General features: G+C 40.0%; 1 protein-coding gene across 2 annotated transcripts in view; it reads left to right on the top strand.

The window, feature by feature from the left end:
• Positions 1 to 16,158, top strand: part of UNC5C (unc-5 netrin receptor C) — a 530,679-nt gene that overhangs the window by 366,099 nt on the left and 148,422 nt on the right. For both annotated transcript variants that reach the window (XM_077277392.1, XM_077277402.1), the window contains exon 5: positions 11,131 to 11,234. In XM_077277392.1, the coding sequence (XP_077133507.1) occupies positions 11,131 to 11,234 (104 nt within the window). The remainder of the gene's footprint in view (positions 1 to 11,130; positions 11,235 to 16,158) is intronic.

The raw sequence follows: 16,158 nt of genomic DNA, 5'->3' as shown, positions 1-16,158 counted from the left end.
GCTTCCTTCATAAATAATACTGAAATATCCAAAGTTTTAATACAAACTTCAATTTTGGTTTGCTTAAATTATTTTTTTCTTTAAATCCTTTTAAAATTTTTCTGCATATTAAAGTCATTATACAAGAAAAAATGCTTCTTTTTTTCATCTTTTTCCCTGTAAACTCCAATTTCTCGTTGATTTTGAATGCTTTATTGTCGGTCCTTAAAGTGGAGTAAAAGTGTCACACCATTGCTCTCAGCAGCGATCTGGGAGTCAGAGAGGGTTCCAGGGGTCTTCCCCATGCTGTTCTCCTTCCATTCAGCACTTTTTTCCATCCATTTCAAAATTTTCACTGCCCCCCAGACTTCCTTGTAGGGTCTACTGGAAAAATGCTTGGATTTCCCATTATACTCGTTACTCGAAACGAGCATCCAAACATTGGGAATTGCTTGGTTTGAGTAACAAGCATCCAGCATTTAAGTGCTCACTCATCTCTATTAACCAATCTTTCCTAGCCTTTTTCATATGGTTGAATCCTTTCAATAAAGTTAAATGATGAACAAGAGCAATTCCTAGAAATCCATACAATTAGTGTACAGTGATTTACTACTCTCTGTAAATGTATTATTCGTTATTGTAAGTAGAAGAAAAACTAAAATTAATTTATTCTAAAATAGGATTCTGCTATTCACCATGGTTCTTTCTTCAATAATTGCCGCATATTGCTTGTGCAGTTCAGACTACTTCAGTCTGATGACATAATTAGCTCCCTTTATCATGGGCTTTAAAACTTTTCTTTTCCCTTACTGATCACCAACTATTGTGTACGATTAAAAATATGATTTCATCCTCCTGAGCACCGGCACTCTACGACTATAGTCCATTAAAACAGAAATAAATGTATTGAACATTTCTGTTCATTGAGCATGTAATAGAATTAACCTAGGAGTAATTTGAATGTGTGAACAATGTGTCTGCCGCAGAAGATGCTTATATTTATTTAATAGGAGGTCAGCCACATGCCATGAAATACCTCTCTAGACACTTTTAACCCCTAGGGAGACTCTTTCAGCATTACTGAAAATGCTATTCCACAATTCAGCAGGACTATAATGGAGGTATACTAGGAACATGCTGTATATGCAATATGGACTCTGCATATTAGTAACATGCTGTATGTGCAATATGGAGGTATCACTCTGCATACTAGTAACATGCTGTATGTGCAATATGGAGGTATCACTCTGCATACCAGGAACAGGCTGTGTGTGCAATATGGAGGCATCACTCTGCATACCAGGAACATGCTGTATATGCAATATGGAGGTATCACTCTGCATACTAGTAACATGCTGTATGTGCAATATGGAGGTATCACTCTGCATGCCAGGACCAGGCTGTATGTGCAATATGGAGGTATCATTCTGCATACTAGTAACATGCTGTATGTGCAATATGGAGGTATCACTCTGCATATTAGTAACATGCTGTATGTGCAATATGGAGGTATCACTCTGCATACCAGGAACAGGCTGTATGTGCAATATGGAGGTATCACTCTGCATACTAGTAACAGGCTGTATGTGCAATATGGAGGTATCACTCTGCATACTAGTAACATGCTGTATGTGCAATATGGAGGTATCACTCTGCATACCAGGAACAGGCTGTATGTGCAATATGGAGGTATCACTCGGCATACTAGTAACATGCTGTATGTGCAATATGGAGGTATCATTCTGCATATTAGTAACATGCTGTATGTGCAATATGGAGGTATCACTCTGCATACTAGTAACATGCTGTATGTGCAATATGGAGGTATCACTCTGCATACCAGGAACAGGCTGTATGTGCAATATGGAGGTATCACTCTGCATACTAGTAACATGCTGTATGTGCAATATGGAGGTATCACTCTGCATACCAGGAACAGGCTGTATGTGCAATATGGAGGTATCACTCTGCATACTAGTAACAGGCTGTATGTGCAATATGGAGGTATCACTCTGCATACCAGGAACAGGCTGTATGTGCAATATGGAGGTATCACTCTGCATACTAGTAACATGCTGTATGTGCAATATGGAGGTATCACTCTGCATACCAGGAACAGACTGTATGTGCAATATGGAGGTATCACTCTGCATACTAGTAACAGGCTGTATGTGCAATATGGAGGTATCACTCTGCATACTAGTAACATGCTGTATGTGCAATATGGAGGTATCACTCTGCATACTAGTAACATGCTGTATGTGCAATATGGAGGTATCACTCTGCATACCAGGAACAGGCTGTATGTGCAATATGGAGGTATCACTCTGCATACTAGTAACATGCTGTATGTGCAATATGGAGGTATCACTCTGCATACTAGTAACATGCTGTATGTGCAATATGGAGGTATCACTCTGCATACCAGGAACATGCTGTATGTGCAATATGGAGGTATCACTCTGCATACTAGTAACAGGCTGTATGTGCAATATGGAGGTATCACTCTGCATACTAGTAACATGCTGTATGTGCAATATGGAGGTATCACTCTGCATACCAGGAACAGGCTGTATGTGCAATATGGAGGTATCACTCGGCATACTAGTAACATGCTGTATGTGCAATATGGAGGTATCATTCTGCATATTAGTAACATGCTGTATGTGCAATATGGAGGTATCACTCTGCATACTAGTAACATGCTGTATGTGCAATATGGAGGTATCACTCTGCATACCAGGAACAGGCTGTATGTGCAATATGGAGGTATCACTCTGCATACTAGTAACAGGCTGTATGTGCAATATGGAGGTATCACTCTGCATACTAGTAACATGCTGTATGTGCAATATGGAGGTATCACTCTGCATACCAGGAACAGACTGTATGTGCAATATGGAGGTATCACTCTGCATACTAGTAACAGGCTGTATGTGCAATATGGAGGTATCACTCTGCATACTAGTAACATGCTGTATGTGCAATATGGAGGTATCACTCTGCATACCAGGAACAGGCTGTATGTGCAATATGGAGGTATCACTCGGCATATTAGTACCATGTTGTATGTGCAATATGGAGGTATCATTCTGCATACCAGGAACATGCTGCATGACCCATACATTTCCCAGAAACCATGAACATACTATATGTCCCATATAGAAGTATTCATGCTAGATACCTGGAACATAATGTATGACAATTATACATACCAGTAACATATTGTATATCATACCTTCTAACTTTTGAAGACTATAAAGAGAGACAAATTATGTGGTGCCCAAAGCAAATTTTGGCAACACCCTGGATCACACCCCAATCCACGCCCATTTACCATTTCTTTGTACTCTGGCAGGAAGAGATGTCAGAGGGGTGGTGGCAGTGAGGGAAATTCAGCAGACGACCAAGACTGCAGGGCGTAGCCTAAAACCCCAGACATTTGGGACTAGAGATGAGCGGATTGATTCACAGGAATCCAGCACAGCATCCAGGTCAGTGGCACCCGGCAGTTGGACAGGAGACCTGTGAATCTTTTACCTTCCAGCTTCCCCGACTCTGACTATTCAGGGCTGGCACGACGTCACCTGTGCATCCTGCTCATCTATAGTTCGGACCTCTGGATTTATTTTTGTTCATTCCTTCACAGTTGTAGCATTTTTATATAGCTTCTCTATATGACATCTGGTTGTTTTAAGTCTGTAAGGTCGTGTTCACACATACAGTAGTGTAAATATTATGTATTTTGTTTTCTGCTGGTGGCTACACCAAGCTACATAATATAACAATATCCTCTGGTAATTGAATTATTGTTGCATTTTTTATGCCTTTTCTCCCATATTTTACGTTTTTTGGTGCAGGTGTGAAGCAGCGTTCTTGTTTTTTATATTACAGAAAAGTTTTGATTTTGCACTTAAAAAAGTAACTGCAGTTTTTTACATGTTTTTTGGGTTCCACATTTTAATAATAATCTTTATTTTTATATAGCGCTAACATATTCCGCAGCGCTTTACAGGTTGCACACATTATCATCGCTGTCCCCATTGGGGCTCACAATCTAAATTCCCTATAAGTATGTATTTGCAATGTGGGAGGAAACCGGAGAACCCGGAGGAAACCCACACAAACACGGAGAGAACATATAAACTCCTTGCAGATGTTTTCCTTGGTGGGTTTCAAACCCAGGACTCCAGAGCTGCAAGGCTGCTGTGCTAACCACTGCACCACCGTGATGCTATTCTACACATGAGCACAGTCTAAATGTCCATGCAAAGTAGATGTGATTTCATGAAAACGCTCCTGGTGCCTGTAAAGATGCCGCTGAACTGTGCAGTTTTAGTGTTTTTTTTACAGTGGTATGTAAAACTTTGTGCACCCCTGGTCAAAATTACTGTCATTGTGAACAGTTAAGCAACTTGAAGATGAAATGATCTCTAAAAGGCCTAAAGTTAAAAATGGCATATATTTCCTTTGTATTTTAGGAGAAAAAAAAAAGAAAATATTGTCATTCTTTACATTTTAAAAATTACAAAAAGGAAAATGGACCAATGCAAAAGTTTGGTACCTAGTAGTACCCCCTTTTGCAAGTATCACAGCTTGTAAACAATTTTTATAGCCAGCCAAGAGTTTATCAATTCTTGTTTGAGGGATTTTCATCCATTCTTCCTTGGAAAATGCTTCAATTTCTGTGAGATTCCTGGGTCATCTTGCATGCACTGCTATTTTATCTCCTTATAGCCTTCTGTATTTTCATTTTCAGAGTGCTAGGCAGCTGCTGTCTTTGGCACATGGTCAGGCCAGTGTCACACGTCCAGATAATTCTGGTACAAGAGAAATCGGTATCGGAGTTATCCGTGTCCGTGTGTCCGTGTGCTCACATGGCACATCAGTGTGGCACACGTGCGGCAGCCGTGTGCTGCCCATGTGCCGACTGAGGACCACACGGACCGTGCAGGAGACAGCGCTAGAGTTAAGCGCTGTCCCCTGCTTTTGGTGCTGAAGCCGGCATTCAATCCTTCTCCCCAGCAGCATTCGCTGGAGAGAAGGAATGAAAAATCAAGGTTTTTTTTTTTGCTTAAAATAAAGTTTGGGGTCACCTCCCGCCTCCCACCCCCTGAACCCCCTCCCGCTTGCATTAAAATACTCACCCAGCTCCCGCGATGCCTCCTCTCAGCGCTGGCAGCTTGTCCTGTGTGAGCGGTCACGTGGTAACGTTCATTACAGGGATGAAAATGCGGCTCCACCCCTATGCACGTGTGCGGGACACACGGTCCGCGAAAAATCACTGACATCTGCAGAGACACATTAATTTTAATGTGTCTACGTGTGTCAGTGTCTCCGGTACGTGAGGAAACTGTCACCACACGTACCGGAGCCACTGACGTGTGAAACCGGCCTTAGAGGAGGCTGGATTTTTATAAATCTGGGAAATTTGCATCACCTGGTCTTTACTAACAATGGTAGTGAACAAGCCATGACCCTAACAGGCTAATTAAGGTCTGAAACCTTGGACTGAGCACACAAATCTCCAAGGTCTCCAAACTTTTGCAAAGGCCCATTTTCCTTTTTGAAGTGCAAAAAAATTACAATGAACATATTTTTTTTTGCCTAAAATACTATGTGTCATCTTTAACTTTAGCCCTTTTAGAGATCATTTCATTTTCCACCTGCTTAACTGTTCGCAATAACAGTAATCTTGACCAGGTGAGCCAAACTTTTACATGAGACTGTAGGCTTCTATGTCGAGCCTGAAAAGAACCCAAGGGAAAAAACATGCCATTGCATTTTTTAGCTCTTAATCAAAGCTTTTCTGTAGTATTAAAACCCAGCTTCACATCTGCACCAAAAATGTAGCAAATATGGGGGAAAACACATAAAGGAAACACAGCAAATACAATAATAAGAGAAGATTGTTATTGCATCATTTTGTGTGGACAGCTAAAGAGAATGTGCAGTAAAAACACAGCAGAAAAAATGTGTATTTTTGCTAGGTGTCAAAAAATAGACAAAAAATATCAATCACACCATATTTTTACACCATTTGCCAATTACTGTAAATAATCTGATCGTTGTACTCTGCAAGTCGTTAAAATTACAGGGATTATAAATATGTCCATGTAATTTGCTGATTTATGATCTTTATTATTTTTTTGAAAAGCACAGTAAAAATTACATTGTAATTGTTTTCATTATTTTTTAGTAATCTTATAGTAAGAAAAAAATCTTTTATTTTCGCTCTAGAACACAGAGTCATAGAAATACACTGCTGCATACAATGTATCTCTATGTACCAGTATAATCTGCCTGTGGGGTTGCAATACAGATCAAGTATACAAAATTCTCCCAGAGATTTTAATGGAACCTGTGCCTCCTGGCTTTAGCTCCAGCCTACAATGTTGTAGGTTTTGGGATTGAGCCTTTTGGAGATTCACACATTGTTTTTCATTATTTTTAGTAGTTTTATAGGAACAAAAAAAAATTGTTTTTTCTTCAGCTTTAGAATACAAGTACATAGAAATACAGTGCAGATGTACAGATGTTTCTCTATAGACCTGTATAATCTGCATCTGCCTAAAATACAGCTCAAGATTACCAAATTGTCCTACATTTGCAGTGCAGAGATATGCTGTTCCCACCCCCGCAGAGGAGGAGTAACATTGGAGAGAGGTGAGAATTGGAAGTTCGGACAAAACCTTGTCATGCCAAAGACAGGCTTGCTGAATCCAGGATGGTTGAGAGCTATTTTGCATATGACCCTAAAACACACTGGATGTACCTTATATAGGTATCATTCTATATACCAGGAACATGCTGCATGTCCCATTGAGAATTGTCAACTCTACATACCGGGGACATAATGAATGACAAATAGGCATGCCAAAAACATAGTGTATGTCTCATATAGATGTACCAATGCTAGGTGCAAGTAATATATTACAAGACAAATATACATACCAGGGACATACAGTCCAATATAGAGGTACCACTCTACATAGCTGAAAAATACTGTAAACCCAAGATTTAAAGACTCAATTTTGATAGCAGATCATGCTGTAAGTCCTTCCATAAAGGCGTATCACTTGTGACAAAATCACTGGTAAAGTGCGGGAGGGGAGATATGTTTCACTTGCACTTAACGGCTTCAGTGATGTGAAACCCATACATTTTCCTCCAGCCCAGTAAGTGCTATGAGGGGTCAACAGCCAATCCATTTAAAGGGCTGGGTTTTTTGTGGACAACCGTACAGTGGGTGAAAGGTTGTCCATCTTGTCTCCACTCCAGGGTATGGTCTGGGGCTTAAATAGCTAGCCTCCAGAGGCAGTCATGGTTCTGTAGGGCTGGAGAGAGGAACTCCAGCAGTTTGTGTCCTGAGGAGGAAAGACGGAACTTGTGCTATCCCTGTGTTTTTCCAGAGTGGGCAGCTCCTCGCAAATGTAAGGACTGTGTTACAGCATTTTGCTTTTTTGTTCACCAATTTTGCCCGAAGGGCTGTGTTTATTTTTCCATTCATGTTGGTTTATGCCATCTATCTTATACACTAACAGAAGATTTAAAGAGATAGTGTTCCTGTTGTCTACCTCCATGTACTGCAGAGTGAGCTGAATTACGATACACTCAGCAAACCAGGAATATTCTCATGTCCACCCTTACCTTCCTTTTGCTAAGGACTTCAATTTCTTACTATACAAATGCAATATTCCCATTGTCCTATATAATTTAAGGGCAAGGCCCACTCCTTTCTGTACCAGTCAGTCATGGTTAGTTTGTTCACGTTAGTTTAAATTTGTATCTTGTATGGTGCTCTAAAAATAAATAGTAATATATTGTCGCGACTGACAACATGGCCACTGGGTGGCCACACACATCTTGAGATGAGTCAAGACAAGCTGAATAGTAAGAAAGTACACATCTGTATGTTCCATATATTGGTATCACTGAATATTGGGAATATAAGTCCCATATATAGGTTTCATTTAACAATAGATCAGTAGTGTGTGTACCACCTATCTTGTTGCATTAGAGAGAGCATTCAATTAAGGAGGACCCCATTAGTATATATTCTACTCCATCTTACTGTTCTATATACTTTATATCATAGTCATTGTGTCCCAGATACTGAACAAAAACATGCAAGTTCTATGGATTTATTGCCCTGTATTCTAGATATTCACTTTCCTGCACATGTCTTAAAGGAAAATATATATCTGCCTGGGGGAACAGGGCTTCAGAGGATCTCTATGCAAACCTAATACAACAGAAAAGAAAACTTTAAAACCTTCCTTTGTGGGGCTACAGCATAAATATTACATATGTGTTCTTGTGTATAATGAGTATTTACAAACTGTAACCTTTGCATAATCTTCCATCAAAATCACTGATTTCCCATATAAATGCATCATCATTGCATTATCTGGAAGAATTGCTCAATGACAGAGTCATGTAGAAAATGGATATATTATCAATGATGATGTTGTCAGTTAAGGGTCTGAATGAACTGTGCAACCAGATCGTCCGTATCATATGTATAATGGGTAAATGGTAATATTACATGTACCAGTAAACCATCAACAGCCCAGACTGGAAAGGATATTATGTTTCATTGATCCCAAAACCATATGTTCCTAATGACTGGAATCTTTAAATCTGAGAAGGTATTACTTAGCTAAAATATGGATGCCAGTAGTGGGTGAAAAGGTTATTCCTTGCCTGTGTAAATCAGTGACCTGCAGATGGCAGTTAAGTAAACAGACGGCTCTAATGTAAATCTAATAAATAGTTCATTACGGGCACTAACCTTTGTACATGCAGATGGATTGGAAGCACTGGAATTTAAACATGTAACTTCTAAATTAGATCCATCTGGTTATTTCTTTTACGCAGTGGCTACATAAAAATGTGCACATCAGTTACTTATCGTAATGTTACAGAGGACCTGTCCTCTGGCCTCACATGTCTGGTACAACATTTACATGTATTTCCCATGATATAATATTGAAACATACTTTTGTAGACCAATGGGTTGTGCTAATTCTCTTGGAAATGTATGAATGGGGTTACGAATTGGAATTACCATCCCCTCTGTCATTTGGGGATGTCCCTATACTTACTACACTGGCGGTAAGCGGATGTCCAACACTCCGCAAGTGGACTAAAATCTTCAAGTTTATTTCAGGGACATAAATGTAGAAAGAACAGCTCAGTCAACAAAACCAACGCGTTTCGACCAGAAGGTCTTAAACTACTGTATATTTACTACACTGTTAACTCTGATTGGACAGTGTCAGAATGTGTCGTTACACACACTATTGACATGATTACCCAGCATTCAATGTATACATATATTTCTAGGATAAATAACAGAGAAACTTGTAAAGGTCTAAGAAAGGATGTATGAGTATTATAATCACGTGAAATAATTGCATCTACACCTGCTGACATGATCGTTGCATGCAATTGCACAAAGAGTGTTTATCTCCCTTTAAAAGTTCTCCTACTGTTTGCACACAACTGGCTATATATCTAGTCTCCAACCATCCATGGAGAATTCAATAAGGATTGCACAGTTGTGGCATTTGACTTTTTGTTTAATGTAAACTATCAACATTGACATTTAACTTCTGTCTGACACATCTTCTATAGTTCAGCTTCCTAGGCTTCATAATTAAACTCCCTGTACAAAGCATATGGGTTTTGACAGTGTTTGAAAATGATAAAAAATGATATAAACTGGTAATAACTCATGTGCACTTTATTAAAGTTTACTTTCTGGAGTGAAAAAATGCATTTACCTTTCAGCAATTTTATTCACTTGTATACTTTATACAAACCATCAAATACTCCAGTACTCCAAGCAGGCTTGGATTGGCCCACAGGAGAACAGGTAAATCCCCAGGTAGGCTCCTGTGCACCGCTCTATGTGACTAATAGTGGTCATAATACAGTTGATTCACTACATTTTATCAATCATTTAACAAGCTACCTAGCTAATTATTATATAGAAACATAGGCATATGTCTTAACAAGGGCAATATAATATTTAATATAGCTGAATAGAGAGCTCCCAGAGTAAATGTTACTGGTGGGCCCTTGGCACCTCAGTCATACACTGACACCTAGTCATGCAAAACCTAATATTTCAGACAAGCAATCTCTCCATATCTGCTTAAAGGGAACCTGTCACCCCCAAAATCGAAGGTGAGCTAAGCCCACTGGCATCAGGAGCTTATCTACAGCAATATGTAATGCTGTAGATAAGCCCCCGATGTATCCTGAAAGATGAGAAAAATACATTATATTATACTCACCCAGGGGTGGTCCTGCTGCGGTCCGGTCTGATGGGTGTCGAAGTCCAGTCCAGCGCCTCCCATCTTCTTATGATGACGTCCTCTTCTTGTCTTCACGCTGCGGCTCCGGTGCAGGTGTACTTGTCTTCCATGTTGAGGGCAGAGCAAAGTACTGCAGTGCACAGGCGCTGGGCCTCTCTGACCTTTCCTTGCGCCTGCCCACTGCAGTACTTTGCTCTGCCCTCAACAGGGCAGACAAAGTACACCTGCACCAGAGCCGCAGTGTGAAGGCAAGAAGAGGACGTCATCGTAAGAAGATGGGAGGCCCCGGACCGGACCGCGACGCCCATCAGATCGGACCGCCCCTGGGTGAGTATAATCTAACCTCTTTTTCTCATCTTTCAGGTTACATTGGGGGCTTATCTACAGCATTCCAGAATGCTGTAGATAAGCCCCTGATGCCGGTGGGCTTAGCTCAGCTTCGATTTTGGGGGTGACATGTTCCCTTTAAGAGGTATATGGTCCAATCTGGATCCCTCTCTAGGAGCAAGAAACATGAGCATCAGCAACAATTGACTTCTCCTTATCATGCATTAAATTGATTTAAATTTGTTTTATTGGTATCAGTGAAAATCATTTGCTTTATTCGAACATGGGATTGTCTAAATTGGACAACCATTTTAATACTGAGCACAAAAGCAACCACTCTTAGGAAAATCTCTCATTATTTTCGAGCATTTTAAATATTTTACATTATGCTGAGTATGACAAAAAAAATTGACACATTTATATAATATGCTAACAAAAAATACAATATATTTCACGACAATACTAAAAAGTTTGCTGAAAATCTGTCTCATTTTCCTAGACTTAAGGAAGACCTTTGAGCAGGAGCCTCTTGGAAAGGAGGTGTCTTTAGAACAAGAAGTTCTTTTGCAATGTCGACCACCTGAAGGAATCCCGATAGCTGAAGTAAGTAATACAGCAGCTTATCCATTATTTGGATGTTTTGGGTTGTCATTATGATTTAAAAAGAGAAAACACAATAGTTTAACAAAAAATGGCTTCACCCAACCAATAACCATGACTGGAGAAAAAGTTTTGGTGTTATCATTCATATTCTCTGAAAAAAGTCCAATAAAGCAAAAATTCTGCCGGGGTATGTAAACTTTTGAGCACATCTGTACTTATGTATGTACAGTATGTGTGTGTGCATACTTACATGATTAGATTCCATCTTCTATTTTACAGTGTGGGCCATTTATATGGATACACCTAGATAAAATGGGAATGGTTGGTGATATCAACTTCCTGCTTGTGGCACATTGGTATATGAGAGGAAAAAACTTTTCAAGATGGGTGGTGACCATGGCGGCCATTTTTGAAGTCGGCCATTTTGGATCCAACTTTATTTTTTTCAATGGGAAGAGGGTCATGTGACACAACAAATTTACTGTATTGAGAATTTCACAAGAAAAACAATGGTGTGCTTGGTTTTAACATAACTTTAATCTTTCATGAGTTATTTACAAGTTTATGACCACTTCTAAAATGTGTTCATAGTGCTGCCCATTGTGTTGGATTGTCAATGCAACCCTCTTCTCCCACTCTTGACACACTGATAGCAACACCGCAGAAGAAATGCTAGCACAGGCTTCCAGTATCCATTGTTTCAGCTGCTGCACATCTCGCATCTTCACAGCATAGACAGTTGCCTTCTGATGACACCAAAGATAAAAGTCTAAGGAGGTCAGATCGGTAGACCTTGGTGGCCATTCAACTTGCCCATGACTACCAATCCACTTTCCAGGAAACTGTTCATGTATGAATGCTCGGACCTGATGCCCATAATGTGGTGGTGCACCATCTTGGGTGTCAGGTCTGAGGATTCCTACATGAACAGTTTCCTGGAAAGTAGATTGGTCATCGTGGGCCAGTTGAATGGCCACCAATGTCTCCAGATCTGACCTTCTTAGACTTTTATTATCTTTTGTGTTTTGTTAATTGATAGAAATAAACTATTTTTGAAAGAATTCTTACTGTATGCAAGACATATACAGAAAACAATAGTAAATGGGAGCAAGGATGGTGGAGATTCAGCGATGGTCCCAGGGAGAATGTGTAAGACAGTGTAATGATTTTTTCTATGTATATTAACAGGTTCAGTAGTGGGAAAGCTCAACTTTAACAAGTGCATTCCCAAACAAGTATGGGTTAAATGACAAGTGAAAAATTCCAAATCTCTACCAAACTGAAAATTCGCAGACTTCATGACAAACTTTGATCCACTTCAAAGTGATATACTTTTCTTATGTACCCTTTGAAGTGCAAGGAAGAATAATCCGAGAGGGTTAGATAATCATTAATATAATTTACCTTGTTTATAAGGTTTATTTCTGGACATGTGCTGTTCCTTTAGTGTTGTCCTGCTCATTCTGATGATATCTAAGTTTCTGCATGTTAGTAGAAAATGAAAAGTCATAAACATAGGCTAAATCTCTTATCTAAGCGCAAGGATTAAATGAAAATGTAAGAAAAACACCCACCAACAGCTTATAGAGGAGGTTTTTTTTTATTCCTAATATAGTTGCTGATCCTTAATACATTTTATGAAGCGGGTCATCGTCACAACAGCTGTAATGTTAATCTCTTCTGCAGCCTGATCTTATCTATTTCTCTGTGTACAGGGACATGTTCACCTGTTATAGAGAAGTATTATGCGATGACAATGAAAGGAGCAGATGACTTCTTATGACATACCCTTTATTTGGAATGTTATAGGCATTGTGCAATATACTTTTTATGTTCCTATAAACAGTTTTTAATGGACAGAAGTAGAAATGTTTAGGTTCCACAGTTGATCGTTTCCTCACCTTTTACAAGTGACCAACAGTTTTAAAAGTCTGCTTAGACTGTCATAAATATTTTTTCCATTTAATAGATTTTTTAGCTTCTTTTAACTTCACAGTTTATACGTTAACATCTAGGAACCCTCTTCTTTATTAAATTACAGACATTATATAGAATTCCTTAAAGGCAACTTGACAGGTCCCCCGTGCCCTCCAAAACACCAGAATTTCTCTGTTCCTTTATAAACATCCTGCCTAACAAACCCTTCATTGTTTGACACATAGACAGATCTTTAAAAAAGTACTTCTAAAGTAATTTTATCATAGAAAAATTAACCTTTTGACTATTCGATGGGGCGTTAGATTCCCCAGACTAGTTGTTCTGTTCAGCATGTTATCACGTCCCTATGGGTGTGATAGCATGATTTGGAAGAGCCAGCGTCATCGTCAGCTCTTGCGCATGGGTTTAACTTTCTTTCCCACAAGTCATTTTAACATGTTAGAAGCACACTGAGAATGACCGTGGAGAAGAAGCTCGAACTTCAGCTCCTCAGTTGACTTCAGGCTTCTTCTCTGTTTCTGGATATACACAGTGCGCTCTGAAACTAAGGAGCATACACCCGGCTTAAGAGGTGCAATGGCCTGTGGAATAGAAAGATGCATGAGCAAGTTTTACAGAGACTTGGTGATGATGCTGATTCTTGCAAATCATGCTATCACGCCCAAAGGGGCCACAGGGGAACCACAACATGAAGAAGAAGACACATTTACCACCAGAATTTACTCCCTTCACAAGCACTTATGCTCTGACACTCACAAGACCAGAAGCAATGAACCCATGACCACCAGTGACCTGACCATTGAGGCCACTGATTGGCTGCAGGGTTAGGCTACTTTCACACTAGCGTCGGGCTCGGCCCATCGCAGTGCGTCGGGCCGAGGTTAACTACGCTAGCGTTCTCTGCGCCGCACAACGGGGGCAGCGGATGCATTTTTCCAGCGCATCCGCTGCCCCATTGTGAGGTGCGGGGAAGTGCGGGGAGGTGGGGGCGGAGTTCCGGCCGCGCATGCGTGGTCGGAAAAAGCTGACCGTCGGCAGCAAAAAACGTTACATGTAACGTTTTTTGCAGCCAACGGTCCACCACAACACGGCGCAACCGTCGCACGACAGTTGCGGCGTGTGTCAATTCGTCGCAATGCGTCGTTAATGTTAGTCTATGGACAAAGAACGCATTCTGCAAGCACTTTTGCAGGAAGCGTTTTTTGACCAAAATGACGCATTGCGACGGAGGACAATAAACACCAGTGTGAAAGTAGCCTTAGGTGACTGGTGGTCAGGAAATTATTACTTTCAGTTCATCTGAGTCTGTTGGAACAGGAAGTGTATTATGGTGTTTTTTCTTACTTCATATTGGCTTTTCCACATGAAGTATAAAAACCTACGGGAAGACTCATGTAAAGTAACATATCGTAATATTTAGTGAAATATTACAGCATTACGCTGTGAAGACTTGTATTGCCCAGAAAGAACTAAGAGTAATATGTATATCTTACATTTCTGTGCATTTTGCACCATTTGGCTTTTACATGTTCCATGTTTCCCGGCACATTCAACATTCAACATTTAATGTAGTTTGTGGCCATAAATCGGCTGAGAGTAGCTGAAAAAACAAAAGAAATGAAAACAAATTACAAACTTTCCTGTCTGACGTGACCAAACCTCTCCATCAGCCTCCTCCAACAGCAAAACACCTCACATGGGAGAATCTGCTTTTCTATTGGAGGATGTGGACTGCCCTGGGCACATGCTCCCCCTCCAGCAGCCATTTTATGGTTAGAAGTACCGGTCAGTTTGCGAAGAAAGCTGCAGAAATAAGAGATAGCGGCCAACCTCTAATTGGGAATCCACCAATCACAGTAACAGGAACATTTACATCTCTTTTATCTGTCTTTTTCTGAGCTCTCTCAGATGATTTATGATCACAGACTAAAGTTGATGTCGCATTGAAAGAAAGAGCCGTAAAACAAAAACGGTGCGAAATTTATAACAAACCCCAATTGTAAAAATTATCTTTAGCAAAAACAAATGCATTCAAGTTAAAAAAAAAATCTGTCCAACCCTTTTAAGATTCCTTTAAAAAATGTAACATGAAGGAAATGGTAAATCCACATAGTTACATAGTTACATAGTTATTAAGGTTGAAGGAAGACTGTAAGTCCATCTAGTTCAACCCATAGCATAACCTAACATGCCCTAACATGTTGATCCAGAGGAAGGCAAAAAAAAACCCATGTGGCAAAGAGTAACTCCACCATGGGGAAAAAAATTCCTTCCCGACTCCACATACGGCAATCAGACTAGTTCCCTGGATCAACGCCTTATCAAGGAATCTAGTGTATATACCCTGTAACATTATACTTTTCCAGAAAGGTATCCAGTCCCCTCTTAAATTTAATTAATGAATCACTCATTACAACATCATACGGCAGAGAGTTCCATAGTCTCACTGCTCTTACAGTAAAGAATCCGCGTCTGTTATTAAGCTTAAACCTTCTTTCCTCCAGACGTAGAGGATGCCCCCTTGTCCCTGTCTCAGGTCTATGATTAAAAAGATCATCAGAAAGGTCTTTGTACTGTCCCCTCATATATTTATACATTAACATAAGATCACCCCTTAGTCTTCGTTTTTCCAAACTAAATAGCCCCAAGTGTAATAACCTATCTTGGTATTGCAGACCCCCCCCAGTCCTCTAATAACCTTGGTCGCTCTTCTCTGCACCCGCTCCAGTTCAGCTATGTCTTTCTTATACACCGGAGACCAGAACTGTGCACAGTATTCTAAGTGTGGTCGCACTAGTGACTTGTATAGAGGTAAAATTATGTTCTCCTCATGAGCATCTATGCCTCTTTTAATACATCCCATTATTTTATTTGCCTTAGTAGCAGCTGCCTGACACTGGCCACTGAATATGAGTTTGTCATCCACCCATTTACCCAGGTCTTTTTCATTGACGGTTTTGCCCAGAGTTTTAGAATTAAGCACATA

This window comes from Ranitomeya variabilis, chromosome 1, assembly GCF_051348905.1.
Source record: "Ranitomeya variabilis isolate aRanVar5 chromosome 1, aRanVar5.hap1, whole genome shotgun sequence".
NCBI lineage: Eukaryota > Metazoa > Chordata > Amphibia > Anura > Dendrobatidae > Ranitomeya > Ranitomeya variabilis.
The sequence above is the reverse complement of the archived record's forward strand: the minus strand, read 5'-3'. Positions and strand labels throughout refer to the sequence as shown.